Raw genomic sequence first — 16,994 nt, 5'->3', positions numbered from 1 at the left:
ATGGTAAAGATGAAAAGAAAATACATGTATATATGTACATATATAAGGCTATCTCTACTTATATTACGAATTTTCCACAACTAAACACATTTGATTCATGAAAATAGCGCAGCACAACTCTATAAACAACACATAACTGAACAAAACCGAACATATACGTCGTCGGTTGTATGTACAAAGCACACACACTGCTGATTGCGCTGATGATTACATTTTCTCAATAATATTGGTAGTAGTTCCTGAAATGCCATCCTGACAACACTTTAACCAACATTTTAAATTTTATAATTTTTTATACTACAAAATCAATCAAATTTATTATTATTGTTATCCTTTTCTAATTCATATTTTTATTTATTTTTATCTTAAATACACACGGTACGTTATTAGTTAAATTTTTTTTTGTTTTTTTAATTGTGGCGGGAAATAATTTTTTCGTACAGTGGAAAATATCAACCCTGAATTAAAGAAAATTTTTGTTTCTGTGTTTTTGAAATATTTTCAAATTTTTGGAATTTATTTTATACAGTGGCAGTTGATTATTAAGCAATAATCAAACAAGTAATGAATTGGCAATTTCAAAAACTATATAAATAAATAAATCTTATAATGTCATAAACTCCGGTCTCTGTTTAAGAGCTATTTTTAAAGTTTAATACTCACGATACTTGTTTATTTATAGAAAAAAAAATTACCTATATTATCAGCTAATAAATTGATTAACCGGATATATGTTTTCAATATTAAAATAGATTACATATTATACTAATAATATTTATATTAATCAAACCACATGTTATCGGAGGGGGGTCCACATTGGATCGTTTTACGTAATTTTTAATAGAAAAGTTTTTTTTGTTGTTGTTTGTTTTTAAATATGACGTAAAAAATAAAAAATGGTTATTTTTCGACTACTTTTAAAAATTAGAAACTAAAAATTAAATAAATTTAATACCAAAATTTAAATGCAATGTATAGTGAAAGTTCTGGTTTTTTTCTTTGTAAATAAAATGTGTCACTTATGAGTGGAATATTGAATTCGTTAAAAAACTTAGCCACTGGTGCCGGAGGACCTGGTGGAAAAAATTCAGGTAATTTTCTTTGTGTATATACATTTTCATTTGAAACAAATATTTTCTATTAAGAAAAATGTTTGCTTTTTTAGAACTTTGTTTTTCTTAATATTTAGGTGGGTGTGGGTTCAAGAGAGAAATAAGTTTGAAGTCATGCGAAAATACATCCAATTTTTGAATTTTTAATTTGTGTTAGAAATATTTCGTCGCAAAATAGATCGATTTTCGTAATTGCAAAATAACAACAAACATACTATCGTTAAGTACAAGCATTTTAGCTTCCTTATTTCGAGCCAAATATTCCAAAATTTGTAAATAGTGTAGTCTTCACGGTGGCTTTCATCTTAACTACTTTATTTATTTTTAAAACATTCCAGCTGCAGCAATGTATACCATTTGTTACAAATAGTTAACTGACGTCACTGGATATATCCATCTGATTTGTGACGTTGGTCTTTAAAGCAAACCTCAATCTTACAACAACAGCGAACGATGCAGGACCGAAACGATCTTGAGATACGAGATCAAGAAAATGACTCACTTAGGAAATTTTTTAATAGCCGGTATTAAAAAAGCAGAATTATGACTGAAAATCGTAGTTCATGTACTTTGGATTCAACACTCTTTTTTGTAATGATGATGATGAATAAGGAATTCTTAGCCACAGCCACATTGGGGTATTAAAGGTACATAAGTGTTGACTTAAGTGGACAGAAATTCTTTTAGAATCAGATTAAACTATGCTAGAATCAAAGGTTTGAAATAAGGCGATGTGTTATCGTAAGAAAATTTAACGTCTTCCACGTTGTTTTAATTTCTGCCAATGAAAAGAATGTGAGATGATATCGTGATTATAGTCAATCTATCGCAGACTTTATAGCAGATACTAGAAACAAGCGGAAGATTTCCATGTTTCCTTACAAAATCATATCTATAATCCATTTATTTGGCCATTTGAAACCCTTAGTCTTATTGCTTTCAGATGCTCGATTCTGTCATTAATTCATTCATTTTTGTTATGGAAACCAGAGTAGGAAATTTTCATCCCGCACGGTCCTCTCCTTAATCTCTTCCAAATTAAGTCAATAACAATGTCCTTATTTTTCAGACCCTCCGAGGCAGAAGGGAAAAAACGAAATACTCAGGTCTACCACCACCTTGTAGTATATATTCCTACAAAATATCACTTTCGGTGAAAAAATCGAAAACATTTGATATGCATTATTGGCTTGTGGTGTGTCGGACTTTTGTTCGGGCGATTATTATTTCTTAGAACTATAAAAAGTACATAAACCATAAAACAATTTCTACAATAAAATAATTTTTCAAATTTTCTATAAGAACAAATCCCTTTGTGTGGAGGATTTTGTAAAATGAGAAAAATAATATTTAAGAAAGGGAAATTTTACAATTTGATAAACAAAATGGAAAACATTTAGCGTTCGTTACATTGTTTTTTCTATTCTCTATCAAATGCACTCTAACTCTAATTTAATAATTTTGCATAGCATAGTAAAGAAAAATATTGGTTTTCCATGTAGGTACGTTTCAATCAATTTTCGCTAAAATGTGTACACAAGACTGCAAATAACGTACAGTGAAGTTCATTTATTACGATGTTAACTCAATATTTTAGTAGGTGCTTACTACAATCGTTTTGTATTTCCAGCTACCACTCAATATCGATGAAGAGGTAATCCTTTTAGAGATCCGTTTTCGTGAATCAGATTATGTTTTCTTTGCTATTCAGGCAACTACTTATGCTTCTATGTTGAGCACTGTGTCACCAGATTGGAAAAATGAAAATTAAAGATGCATTGCATAGGTATAATACAACGACACGGCTCCTCCGTTTCAGAAAATCTGAAAATACTGGTTGAGCAGACAGGTTTTTACCATTTCCTTACAATACAGGCAATTGGATTTATGGAATATGTATATGGGTTTATTAACTTAGAAACTCAAAAACTTGAGAAAGTTATGTTTCATGCATAATATTTTGAATAAAACTATCTCTGAAACTATTATTTAACTCGCTTGTGCGAGCTGCATTTTCTATTTGACTCTGAACGAGTCAAACACCTTCCCCAAATGACCAAAGATGCATAACTATTAGGTTGGGTTTTTTCAAAAATCCCAAAAAACATGATGTATCTCCTGTTGGAAAACTTCTTAATTCTCTAAACCGGGGTGTTCTCTTTTACGGGTCTTGGAAAATTTTGATTTTCCCTCTTCCCCGTTATTAAATTAATGAACTTTGTTCATCCAATTTCCTCCTAAGGAAATGGAGCTACTATTTTTGTACCGATGATGTATCAAATGTTCAAATTAAATATCCGATTTCACCAAATAATTGTGAAAAATGGATATCGTTTCTTTTTTGTTAAAACTTTTAATACAGGGTGTCCTCATTTCCATTCTCATCTCCTTTTTAATCACGGAAGTTTGAAGAGGGTCATATGATTTAAACCTTATTTTAACAATGCTCCGTCATTGAAAAGTCGACACTATTTCATAACCGAAAAGAGATGTCTATCATGGCAAGGGATAGACAGATTAGAAATTTGTTCTTTGAATAGAGCCAGAAACTATTGACCCATTTAATTATATTATACTCGATATTTCGTCCGGGACGTTCTTATACAAAAAATGACCTGACTGAAAGTTAGTCCTTTCTAAAATCTTCGCTCTAGGGGCTACAAAGTAAGTGAGAAAAATCGGTTAATAAACAAGGGGTGAAGGAACAATCAAAACATAAAATTTTTAATTTCCTACCGAAAGTTAATTTTTTTTACTTTTTCATTTTTTCGTCTTACGACATGTGTATGGAATTTCCTTACTTGGGGTTTGACCGCTATGTGTGTGTATCTGTCTGTCTGTTGCATCGGAGTGCTTAAACGGATGAACCGATTTTTTAAATTTTGTTTGAAAGATAATTTAATGATGAGCGTTCTTGGCTATGTATCAAGTGCGAATTTAGGGTTCCGTGCCCGAAAAAACTAAAAATTGGCGATGATTTTACAAATCGGCTCAGTTTGGAAAAGGCTTTAAAGGAAAAGATAATTGAATAGAGAGTGTTCTTAGATATTTTTCAAATGGAAGTTAAGGGTTCCGTACCCAAAAAATTTGTCGGTGGTTTTTTAATTTTGTTAATTTCACTTAAGGTAGTACCAGCATGAAATCACTTTTCGACAGATTTGGCCGAATTTTTTTTCTCGGGTTTATAATAGCTTTATTTATGAATTCCTAAAATTTCATAATTTTTGACCGTTTAGATCGCGAGATATTTAAAGACAAAGTTCGCGATTTTGAGGTTCATGTCCCATTTAAAGCATGTAAAATGTCCGGTCTCTCCAACTATTTTTTATGATATTATTATATTTTGAAGAAAAAGTAGAACTTTTTGAAGAGAAAGTTTTCACTTTCGAGATATTAATTTTGACGTACCTAAATTGATCGAAATTGGGACGTTGGCATAATTATTTCCCATTTTAAACGGTCAAAATTTCTGAAACTTTGGGAATTAATAGTAAGCATTATTAAATTCTTAAATTTAACTTTTCGTTAAATTCTGTCGAAAAAAAAATTGTACCATTGCTTTAACATAGAAACTGCAAATACCATGCTGGAACATCCTTAACCTTCCTACTGGATTTTTTTCTTAACTAAAAGTAAAATATTGCAATTTTCTGAGTTTTCTGAAATTTTCCAGATTTGAACGTTACCGAGTCTCTCAAAATGATATATATACACTCCCTTGAAATATGACGATGATAAAGTTGCACAATAAAAAATATTATTTTTTATTATATTTCCCAAAGGAAAGTTGAATTTTTTGAACGAACGAATATCACTGTACATTGTATGAAAATATGCAGTACATATGAAAATTTACACATTGCCAGAGGACAAATTGATTTACCCCACATATGTATGTATGTATTTTTTTATATAAACGATTTGAAAAAATTCCTTCTCTTGTTCTAATCAATATCGATGGATAAAAGAAAAAAGGAATAATTCACATATAAAATACCCATTGGAATTTCATTTTCAAATAAAAAAAATCGAACTTTACTCAATAATGGTGGGTATAGAATGAGTGAAACAGTCCCAGAAGCATATGTTTTATCATTGTTGTAAAACTTTATTTAGTCAACAGTAGCATCAAAAAAATAAATATTGGTTTATATAATTGAGTACTGAAGTACAGATTGTTCGAAAAGTTCGGATAACTTTTTTGGATACTAAGGTTCAAAAGCACCAGTCTTCAAAAGACTCAATTCTTTAACTGCCAAAGAAAGTTTCATTTCCTGCTTGCTTTTATACTGATGGTGGAATTTTGCGAAAATTTCATCAAATGTTCATCGATTCTACTAAATATATATATATATATATATATATATATATATATATATATATATATATATATATATTTATATATCGCAAGAGCTGCGTTAGCTAAGCGAATTCCCTCAGAGATTGAAAAATAACACATTTTTCTAAGAATCCAATATTGCATTTTTATTTTTCAAGAATTTTTTTTTCAAAAACTATCCGTAAACTAACTCAAAACTTTGAATTCAATTCGACGATTCGGATATGACTCTTAAAACGATTGATGTATGTGCGTAATGTGATTATAAGGTATGTGTCGGAATTCTAGACGATTTCAACGAGTATGGTTTCTATTGATTTTTTAACTACGTGAATAGATCCAATTAACTTCCTGATAATTGAAAAGTCAGTTTAATATTTCTAAACTGTAATTTCGTTTATATGTACAAATTTTTATTATTTTTTAAAACAAAGTTTAGAACTGAATCATGCCTCCTTAAATTTCATTTTTAAATAAGAAAATTAAATTTCGATCCCTCACAAGCACTTTGTTTTCAATTTCAAATTGAGCACGTAGTTTAGGTTTAAAATGGTTTTTTATTTCTTTCAATAATTATCTAATCGTAAAAGATCAGAAAAATTTCTTGAAATGTACAACATATATACAAACTTAGCTCAAAAACACAAGTCTATTTTTGTAGTCGCTTCTTGGACATAGAAATTTCTAAATCCATTGTAATAGATATAATTGAGTAAATATATTTCTCACTACATGATGAAAATGTTTTTCCAATGTCGAACCAATGGGAATTAAAATTGAAGTTTTATTTGATGTGGTGAGGTGTGGTGTTGTGGTATACTTAACAAAAATAATATTACATTACTCTGTTTAATTTGTTTACAGAAGGGACTTTTCTCACCTCACCATAGACAGTGAATTCACTCATCCGTCATTATGTCAATCATATTAATGAGATTGTGTGTGTAATTAAAATGTGTGTGTAATCTAACTTTACTTACTAGTTCCTTACTACCCTTAAATTATATTGTTTATTTAATTCATTATTCATTATACCATGTATATATGAAATATACATAGTATATTAAGTTTAGTCCCAAGTTTGTAACGCTTAAAAATAATGATGCTAGGAAAAAAATTTTGTCATAGGTGTTCATACAATCACCTAATTAGTCCATTTTCGGTTGTCCGTCCGCCCGTCTGTGGAAACGTAAAAAGTGAGGTCAAGTTCGCAAATGAGCATCATAGGTCAATTGGGTCTTGGGTCCGTAAGACCCATCTTGTAAACCGTTAGAGATAGAACAAAAGTTTAAAAAATGTTCCTTATCAAAAATTAAACAACTTTTGTTTGAAACATTTTTTCGTAAACATCACTGTTTACCCGTGAGGGTGCCAATTAGGCGGAAATTTTATAATATGTACTATACTTGATTATCAGTTATGTATGTGTCACATGTTTGTATGTGTAATGTGATAAAGAAATGAACACTGGCTATACGTGGTATTTCAACAATTAACTCAGTCAATTGTTTGTTTTCACTTGTTAATATTAAATTTTATTTTAGGGTTGAGCAATATTTGAGCTAGCAAAAAATAATCTAATATTCTGTTATGTTTTACAGAGTGGATCATTTAAATCTATAAAGGCTAACAGCTGGTTTTGTAGTTAACTAATTAAAAAATAATTTAGACAAAAGATCCAGTGCTTGACGGGGGAAATCATGTTCTGACATCAGATTGGACTTAGTTCTTCGGATTTCTTTAATAGCCAATTTAGATCCCAAACGGTAAGAGAAATCAAATTTCTTTAAATTAGGAAGTTGATACTCATACTAAAAAAAATAACATTTTTTATCTTAAAAATTTTTTTGAAAATCATCAGCTTTCGGAGGAAATGCGACCTCGAAAGAAAACACGATAAATACGGGAAAATGCTTTAGCCAACAGTTGTCAAGGGCAATAGAGGGCATTCAAATGTGTCCATGAGTTTGACTACAATTATCGATATACTTTAAGCGTATTTTCGTTCGATTAAATCTAATCATAATTATATTTTTAAATCGCATTTTTTTCCGAAATTAAAGTTTTTCGAAAAAATGATCTAAACAAAAATTGTAAGTTTTTTAGAAAATTAATTTTCTAATTTTCCAATTGAAAGTGTTATTCTATCTTACTTTAGATAGAATTTAGAATCTAAATTAAGGCAACCCGAAGAACTAGGTCCAATATGATGTTAGAACATGATGTCCCCCATCTAACTCTGTAACATTTGTTTAACTTATTTTTTGATTGGTTAACTACAAAACGAGATATTAGCTAGCATAAATTACAATGACCCACCCTGTATAGCTGTAATGCCTGTAATGCCCTACATTGTAGAAATAAGTTTCATATCTACATTTCTAAAACATTCTGTCATGAACTTCAAACTGATAATCAAAATTGAAGAAAATTCTCGAATGATTCAAACAAAACTTCCTATAGAATATTATCTTGAAAAACATTATTTACATTTTCACAGCCGGTATACTTTTCTTCTTTGGCTCTATTAATATTAATAATGTAAAAGTTTGAATGCTCAAATGTATGAATATTTCGCTGTTTGGATTTTCTCTCCTAATTATAACACAAATGATCACTTTTTATCCTGGAAAAATGTTAGATACCTTTGGGATTATTTAAAAACGAACTACCGAACATCTCTCTTTCTTTAAAATTTGGTATAAATGTGTCTTATGGAGCATGAAATTGCAATCAAAAGGGGGAGGGATACATTGATATTCAATATATTAATATTCGATATCCATATTCGATATATCCATAATTTAAGTATCGAAAATTTGAATATCTTTATATAAAAGAAAGAAAATAGTCGATGTCGATAATATCGATGTTTTTAGTTTGCGAGTTTGTTGTCGAAGTGACTGTGAACAAAAATGATAATATAAATTGTAATAATAAAGTGTAGTTATGGGAAGCACCATCTGATTTTCGGCAAAGTGGTTACTGTAAATAACAAGTCAGTTAAAATATGGATAATAAACAGTCGATATAGTCGTTCTGTACGGGCAGTCATTATGTACAGTTGAAATAACAGTGCAGTGTGAACAGTAATTGTTGAATTAGTGTTATTGGTTGTAAATATTATAATTTTGGAATTAAAATTGTAAATTGATTTTGTGTGATAATTAATGAAACTATGTTTTAAACATTTAAGCATAGTATTTGTAGGAGTAAAATTTCATGGGATTCGCCTGGTGGTGTTGTATTATATCGAATCTATTAAAGTTAGGACGTTACAATATAATAATATCGATATTATAATATCAAATGATATCGATATTAAAATATCGTTGTCATTCTTCCTAGTTATCATATTACGGTTTGTTTTAAAAATAATTCTCATTTTATTACAAACCATACTGGGTAATTTTATATTTACTACAATAGCACGTTATCACAACTGCAACTTCAGAAAAATGGGTTTTATCTCATAGCAACACGTATTTAATATTAGAAACATCCTATTTAGTCCCTAGTCACATAAACATAGAATTAAATACATAACTTCGTTTGTGTAATGATGGTGAAAATATTTTAGATCTCACACGAATGTTTTAAACTGACCATACACAGAGTTTTAGATCAAGAGCCAGCACAAAAAAAGTTTAAATATATTCTAACTTGCCACGAAACTATATTAGTTATTCTGATATATGAGCTATATTATTGTATAGTTTCAATTAAAGTAGTTTTTGTGTGAAAGCTTCACAAACAAACAACCTTGCTTTCACATTTATAATATATTAGGATAGGGATAGGGATTAAAACAATTCCATATCAGAGCTGTCATGACATTTTAACTCAATATATTTACTCTTCTTCGTTCAATTTTAATGTATTAATTATTGATAATTGGTAAACTGTCGCTGATGGGATTCGTTTCTGCAACGACCTGGTTCCTAGAAAGCAAGTGAAATGCATACGACAGCTCGAATGTAGATCTGCAGTTGGTACTTTGGTTGTTTTGGCTTGTTTATGGTGTCTGTTCAGCTGTTTTTCGAAAATTAAATATAATTTATGATATTTCTTTATTTATTTATACAAATAAATTATTAGAATATAAATGAAAATGCTAAAAGCTAAATTATAACGACTGTCAACAGGGTTTTGTACAGCGTTATATAAATAATTTTAAAATTATATGTAAAATTAATTACAATTTTATTATTTACAAACAAATATTTATTCAAATATTCAGTATTACTGCATCAAGTGGGCCATCCAACCATAGAAAGAGAAGTATGATGTTTAAAGACTGAAGGTATACGGTATAAAGATTTAAATATCAGAAGATATACGCTAGAAATATAAAATATTGATTTAATTAAATTTGCAATAATCGCAGGGTGTATTTGTGGGTTCAAACCAAAGGGATACGCCTTTCATCGTCATATACCCCTCCATTAGAGTCTCAAACATTCATCAAGATTTCATCTTTTTAAACTCTAACTCCCTCCTCGTCACAGCGCATCACTTTTTCTACAAACCTCTTGCAAATATAACGTCATATGTACTAGAACTTCCTCCTCTATAAATAATTAGACATATAAAAAAAAAACATACAAAACAAAAATTAATAGAAAATCGGCCAGGAAAACGCATGTCATCTTCCCTTGCAGACTTTCTTCAATATCCCACTACAATACGCTAAGTAGTACTTCTCCTTTTCCTGGGATAAACGACGTATTTTATAAATAGCCTCCTGAGGAAGAGAAAATTCGAAAACAATAATATAGATTCACGCTGGAGTAAGACCAATTAAGATCACGCTTAGTTCTCACGAAACACTTCCGAGTTCGAGTAAGTTCTCTGTAAGAATGTCAGCTTTAATTGGAATTTCTTGTATTGTATCGTTCTGCATATTTAATATTAAACATTAGCCATAATATATCTATATATAAAAATGTTATGTTGGTTTGTGTACGCTTCAAAAACTCAAAAATTTCTGCATCGATTCAGCTCAAATTTTTATACGATATACAACCCGCTTAGAGGATGGTTTTATCTATTTTTACCCTCGGCGCAAGTGGGTTATGGAGGGGGAAGAGGGAATGAATAATCAATTATTTTTAAATATTCCCAATTAAGGTATAGAATAAAAGGGCATGACGTGAACATTACCTACATAACTATAACCCCCGACGCAAGGAGATATGGGAGTGGAATAGAAGTGGGGATGAACAATCTGAACTCTTTTATCGGGAGTTTGTCAAATTTTATAAATTTTACAAACTGTTAAACGTGAAAGGGTGCAGCTAGTTTTTTATAATTAATAAGAATATACAAAATGAAATTATGTATATATTTCTTCTCAAATGTTTTCTAAATTCATCTCTTCTTCAGTTTAAAAGTTGAGTCTCCATTTTGAAAAATCGAGTTTACGCCATATAAGTTCATTGCGCGCTTATATAAACCAGTAAAAATTGATTCCGTAATAGTCAACATGCATGTTTCTGTTTAAATCTGTTTTAACATAGATGAATATACGAATTATACTTTTATTTGCAATCTGACTATACACTAAGCAAATGAGTGTAAATTGAATATAAGGCGTTCAATTTGTATTCAAAAAAATTTTTATTTCTAATAGTTTCGACATAAGTACGTGAATGAAAGCATACAAGCGTACGAACAGACGTCACACCGAAATTAGTCAAAAAGGGTAGCGGTATGTTAAAAATTACTTTTTTTCGTTGAAATCTTGATGCTTATGCGATATGCGATTGCAAAACTTCCTTTTCTTTGTACGTAGAAGTAGAAATGGAATGATTTATATTTATCCCCAAAAGAGGTGGGTTGTGTTTCACATCATGATGTACTATTTCTCATAATTCTTATGATATGATATAATTGAAACATAAATAACAATATTATTCTTATCTTGTCAGTCTCAGTGAGTCTTCTTCGTCATATTCCTTAATTTTTTTTTTTTTTTTTAGAACATCTTTATTATATTTTATTAAATTAAATGATAAAATTTGCTTACTTTATGGTTGAAAGTGCTTGTTTTCATCCCGAAAATTTATTTCAAAAGTCTTATTTATATCTTTACGCTTTTAGAGGTATCAGTAATGCTATAAATATTATCGAAGATAATGTGCAGCCCGCTACCAAATTAGCAACGAGTACAATTCACAATAAGAGTAATGAAGATCAGCTAATTCATTCTGATGATAGTCGACTTGGTAGTCGAAATACGTATTTATATAATACAAAAAATTGATCATGGAATTTTGGGCAAAAACCGAAATTTATTTCAATAATGCTGTACATTATAAAAAATGTATACCTTCACCACGAGCTAGATTCTTTTAACAAAAATTATACGCAAAATAACACTGATAATCTTATATTTAAAGCTTATCCGCTCAACAAACGCCCCACTTACGAGTATTTTCGATGAGGGGAAAAGTAGTAAAGTATAATTATGGCGCTCAGTAGTTTCTTAAGTTACTTTTTGGCTGTGCGTCCATCCATTTTTTGTCATTAAAGGTTTCTACAAGATTATACCATGACTATCAAAGGTGATTAACAAAAATAATTACAAAATAACAGGAAGAAATGGAAAATTCATAATATTCCACGGCCTTATAGCTCAATTGCTTAGAGTTTGAATACTTTAAAAATGTCAGAAGTTGGGTTCGCGATCCTTGCTTATCATATGTAGCTACAAGTAAAACATGTAACCATTAGGCTTACTTATAAAGGCCATATCCACCACGACTTGTTTCGTTCAAAATTTTACGAATTTTATCAATTTTGTTATTATTTCTGCTTTCAAAATATAAATATAAATAAATAAATAAATGAAACAATTCCACCTCATTGCCAACCCACGTTTTTTTTACGAAAAGGTCAATTTTAAAGGTTAAAATATACATTATTTGTAGGTACTATATAAAACAATATTACAGTCGAATTTCATACATTGTTTGGGGGTTCGGTTTCTGGTGCGGTGTATGATGGTAAAATTTGCCCAATAACGTAGATGGGTAATGAAAAAAATTCATACCACGTCAAATACCGAATCTGTTGCATTCGGAACCCCAATTTTCTTTTAGTCCAAAATAAATCGTAGACAGAATAGTTTTGAACGAAGTAACAGTATTGAAAATTATTTTCTGAAAAAATTTAAGATAAAATACGAACTACTAAATATCGTATAATTTTATTTTATACAAGACTATAATATTATTATAAAGTTAGAACTTGTTGGAGTAGTGGATATAATTAGACGAAGAAACAAAGCAATAAAGTTCGAAAAATTTGAGTAGAAAATCGGATTTGAATGCGGCTTTCGACATTCAATTCGTTTGAGCGTCAGGAAATTTTGTGACCTAATCTGATTTATAAGAAATTAATAATATGCAATTGCCATAATTAATATGCATTATAAATTGACCATTAATATTAAATTCACAATTCGATTAAGTGGTGAAAATGATTTCAATCTTGTTACACGGAAGTTTTTGGGGTCGCTGAACACGAATATCATGACAGAATTGGTCTCAGAGGTAAATGGTGCTCAGAGTTAACGGTTTCTCGTCGTCTAGTGGAGTTTTCGGGATATTTGTTAAATAATCGGCCCAAACTCGTTACACGGGGGTTTTTGGGGTCGCTGTTCACTCGGAGTTTTCGAGAAATTCCCAAATCCTCCCGCTGCATTTTTTTGGACTTAGATCATTTTTTGTGCTTCGTTTCTTCGTCTAAATATAGAATTGTTATTTTAACATTTTGCAGAATTATGTTTAATTATGTATATTTTAATGTTTGTATTATTATCCTTATGTTTTTACTTTTATTTGGAATATTGTACTAAAAAATTAATCAACTTTTCAACTTTAATTAAAAAGAAAGCTTAGTTTATTTTTTCGTATTCATTTTTGTTTTTCTTTTATGATTTATAACCGCAAGCCCACGCTTAAAAAATTACTGATTACATCACCTTTGAGACTTGTATAAGTGTTTGGCCAAAAAAATAAGAAAATAAAATAGTCGATCTGCTTAAATAATCCAAGTGAAGTTATTTCTCTGAGATTATCTTTATTTGGATGTAAGAAATAACCTTTGAAAAGTCCTTTGAAGTATCATGTGTGCAAGAAAAAATATACAAGGTCAAAGGTCGCGAAAATAGGTTTGTTTCATATACCTCGTAAACGTCGTATACTAAGTTAGTTTATTGCAGTTTTAGTTAATATAAAATAAGTTCGTGAGTTAATTTTACATAAAAAAGGTTGTATATAAAACATCCATAGAAGCAATAGTTCTCAAGATATTTGGCTGAAAAAATATCTACAAAATATTAAAAAAATTTACAAAAAGTATTTATAATATTACAATCGTTTTATCGAATAGCCGTCAATTTTGAGCTTATCCTATGATAAAAAATTACCCGGGTCTTGTGAAAGACAACGTTCAACTTACGAGAATTGGATTCAAATGTTTCTAGGTTTAATATTATAAACCACACAATAATTTCTATAATTTCTAAGTGTGACTAATGATGCGGAACCACTTTGAACTAGCACTCACATTCGAACTAGACTCACACTTGAGAGATTATTACGAATGCTATATATGAAGAAAAAAACTGTTGAACTTTAACATTAAACTTGAAAAATAATAACACTAAGGAATTAAAATAAATGAAAAAACTATATATAAACTTTACGAATCGTTTTTAAAAACTCGTTAATTTGCATTATTTTTGTAACTATTGATATGTAGTAAAAACTTATTAAATTATAAAATGTGACCCCGAAATGAGTTGATATTTTTATTTGGGTATCAATAGCATTTTTGTTCTATTGAAAACGGAATGATGAGGTAATGTGAGGTTTTTCAATGATGAGGTAATGTGGGGTAATAATCTACGTCAAAAGTTCCTAAAGAAAAAAAAAAAACAAGTAAAAATCTGTTTTTGATCCAAACAAAATGTGGTTTGAAAAGCGTTTTGTTTTAATTAACGGCATCATAAAGCTTTATAAAATAGATTCGAGTTGGTAAAACCTCGTACTACTCGAGTAAACGACACTTAAACCTTTAAATTCTTTTCTATAGCTTCGATTGACCTGAAAATTTGGAATTGAGCTTTGCTCATCCTCTAGATCAAAAGTTATATGGTGCCTAATGATGCTTTTACCCAGGGGATGGTAACCATCCCTTCTAGGCGGTGGCACATATATGTTGTAAATGGCAAGAGGAATCTATAGAGCGATGAAATTTAAGCAAAAAGTGGCATCAATACTATCCGAGTTATTAGTTATCATATAATAATAACTAAATCTTGAAAATGAAAAAAGTTTCATTTTCAAGTGCTATAAAAAATCTTGAAAATGAAAAAAGTTTCAAGTCATTTGTACGAAAATTAACTAAATTTAAATTTAGTTATAATTAAAAGAAAGTTTCTCGTACCACTTTTTTTATGTTTTATTCAGCACAAAAACTGATGAATTTACTAAGTGAACTAAAATTAATGCATAACGCTTTTACTTTATTTAGGTACTGAAATGTTCAAAAAGTTTTAACAGTTCATCCTAGGGATTTAATTTATTGTAGAAATTTCAGCCGCGCTTGACCATTTCTCCATACAATATGTAAAAGACAGAGATTGTGCCTAAACTCCAAATTTTATTTTTTCTTCTTGTCGATAAATTTTGCACTTTTTATATCTTAAAAATAAATAGATTTTTTTCCTCCCGAGTGCGTTTAAGTATCATATTTTAAACAAAAATTAGAAAATGTGTCGTCAGTTCAAATTTTAGAGTTTTCAAACCAAATACTTCAAAAAAAAAGACATCAAAAACATTTAATGAAGTTCAGATAACGTTTCAAATGAAATCCAAGTGAAAAAATTGATGCACAATGAAAACATTCAGTAGCCTTTTTTAAGCAATTGACATTGACAACTGTTACGTAGGTTGTCTAAGGGGCAGTTCTTATATTGATCGTCCACAAACAATTCGATATGACCTAATTTAGCTAAGGAAGATAAAACCGACCTTTTTATAACAGCACTACAATAGAAACAATGAAGAATTAAAAAAATAAATATATAATACTAATATTAACGAGCTTTTTTGTTTTAAATTCCAGAGATACAAATTTTTTAGTATATCTTTTAGGTAATTATGAGATAATGAACATAACGCTTGTACGTCATACAGGCTATATATTGATATCCTGCTCGTACAAAGTATTAAAAAAGTTTTTAATTTTCAAGTACCTAGAAAAAAAACTTTTCTAGTTTTATGCTTATTTTTTCTATTTGAGAAGTAGTATATTAGTTAAATTTTCATTATAAAAAAATTAACATTTTTATACCATGCATATATGAAATATACATAGTATATTAAGTTTAGTCCCAAGTTTGTAACGCTTAAAAATAATGATGCTAGGAAAAAAATTTTGTCATAGGTGTTCATAAAATCACCTAATTAGTTCATTTCCAGTTGTCCGTCCGTCTGTGGTCACGATAACTCAAAAACGAAAAAAGATATCGAGTTTACAGCGTACTCAGGACGTAAAAAGTGAGGTCAAGTTCGTAAATGAGCATTATAGGTCAATTCGGTCTTGGGTCCGTAGGACCCATCTTGTAAACCGTTAGAGATAGATCAAAAGTTTAAATGTAAAAAATGTTCCTTATAAAAAAATAAAAAACTTTTGTTTGAAACATTTTTTTGTAAACATCACTGTTTACCCACGAGAGCGTTAATTAGGTGCAAATTTTATAGTATGTATTAATATAGGAATTGTGTGTTGCCTATTTAAAAGTGAATATCTTTTGTTATTTACGTGACGTCAAAAAACAAACAATTGCGCATCAACACTGTCTATATATTTTTGTATGTGTTATGTGATAAAGAAATCAACACTGACTATGCATGGTATTTCAACAATTAACTCAGTCAATTGTTTCTTTTCACTTGTTAAAGTTATTTTAAAAATATTTTAGGAAAAAAAATATAAAGAGTGAAAAGAAGAAGTCATATGAAATTCGGTATACAGGAATTAAATACGGAATGTATATGTAAAAGAAACACCGTCATAGAACGGATATTATTTACACTCATTAATTTTTAATGATAACTTTTTTTATTTAAACTTTTTATTTTTCTTTTGAATAAACAACATAAAAGAAAATGTACTTATCTAAAAAAGTTATACCAACTAATTTTCTACTTTGAACAATGTATGAAATCATTCTTGTGATCTTGAAATTGTCCTTGTATCTTTCGCTTACCCTATCATCATTTAACCTAGAACAATGTCATTTTCATCATAATGAAAACTCTGTTTAAAGTTCCGTACCAAGTGAGATTGCCCTTCTTCTTAGTTATCATATTGCAGATTTCTTCTTCATCTATAGATGACTTCGATTTTCTTCTAGATACTTACAAAAAATAAAATTAAACTGATTCTTAATTATCATTATAAACACACGAGTTGAATTAAACGTCCATTGACATTTAAAAAAATACAGATTCGAAGTGACCAAAGGC

At 29.4% G+C, this 16,994-nt stretch overlaps 1 protein-coding gene across 1 annotated transcript in view; it reads left to right on the top strand.

Annotated features, from left to right (window-relative positions):
• The first annotated feature begins 974 nt into the window (after positions 1 to 974).
• Positions 975 to 16,994, top strand: part of LOC123305678 — a 65,233-nt gene continuing 49,213 nt past the window's right edge. The window contains exon 1 of the mRNA XM_044887460.1: positions 975 to 1,091. Within this exon, the coding sequence (XP_044743395.1) occupies positions 1,022 to 1,091 (70 nt within the window). The 5' untranslated portion in view covers positions 975 to 1,021. The remainder of the gene's footprint in view (positions 1,092 to 16,994) is intronic.

Source organism: Chrysoperla carnea, chromosome 1 (genome assembly GCF_905475395.1).
Source record: "Chrysoperla carnea chromosome 1, inChrCarn1.1, whole genome shotgun sequence".
NCBI lineage: Eukaryota > Metazoa > Arthropoda > Insecta > Neuroptera > Chrysopidae > Chrysoperla > Chrysoperla carnea.
The sequence above is the reverse complement of the archived record's forward strand: the minus strand, read 5'-3'. Positions and strand labels throughout refer to the sequence as shown.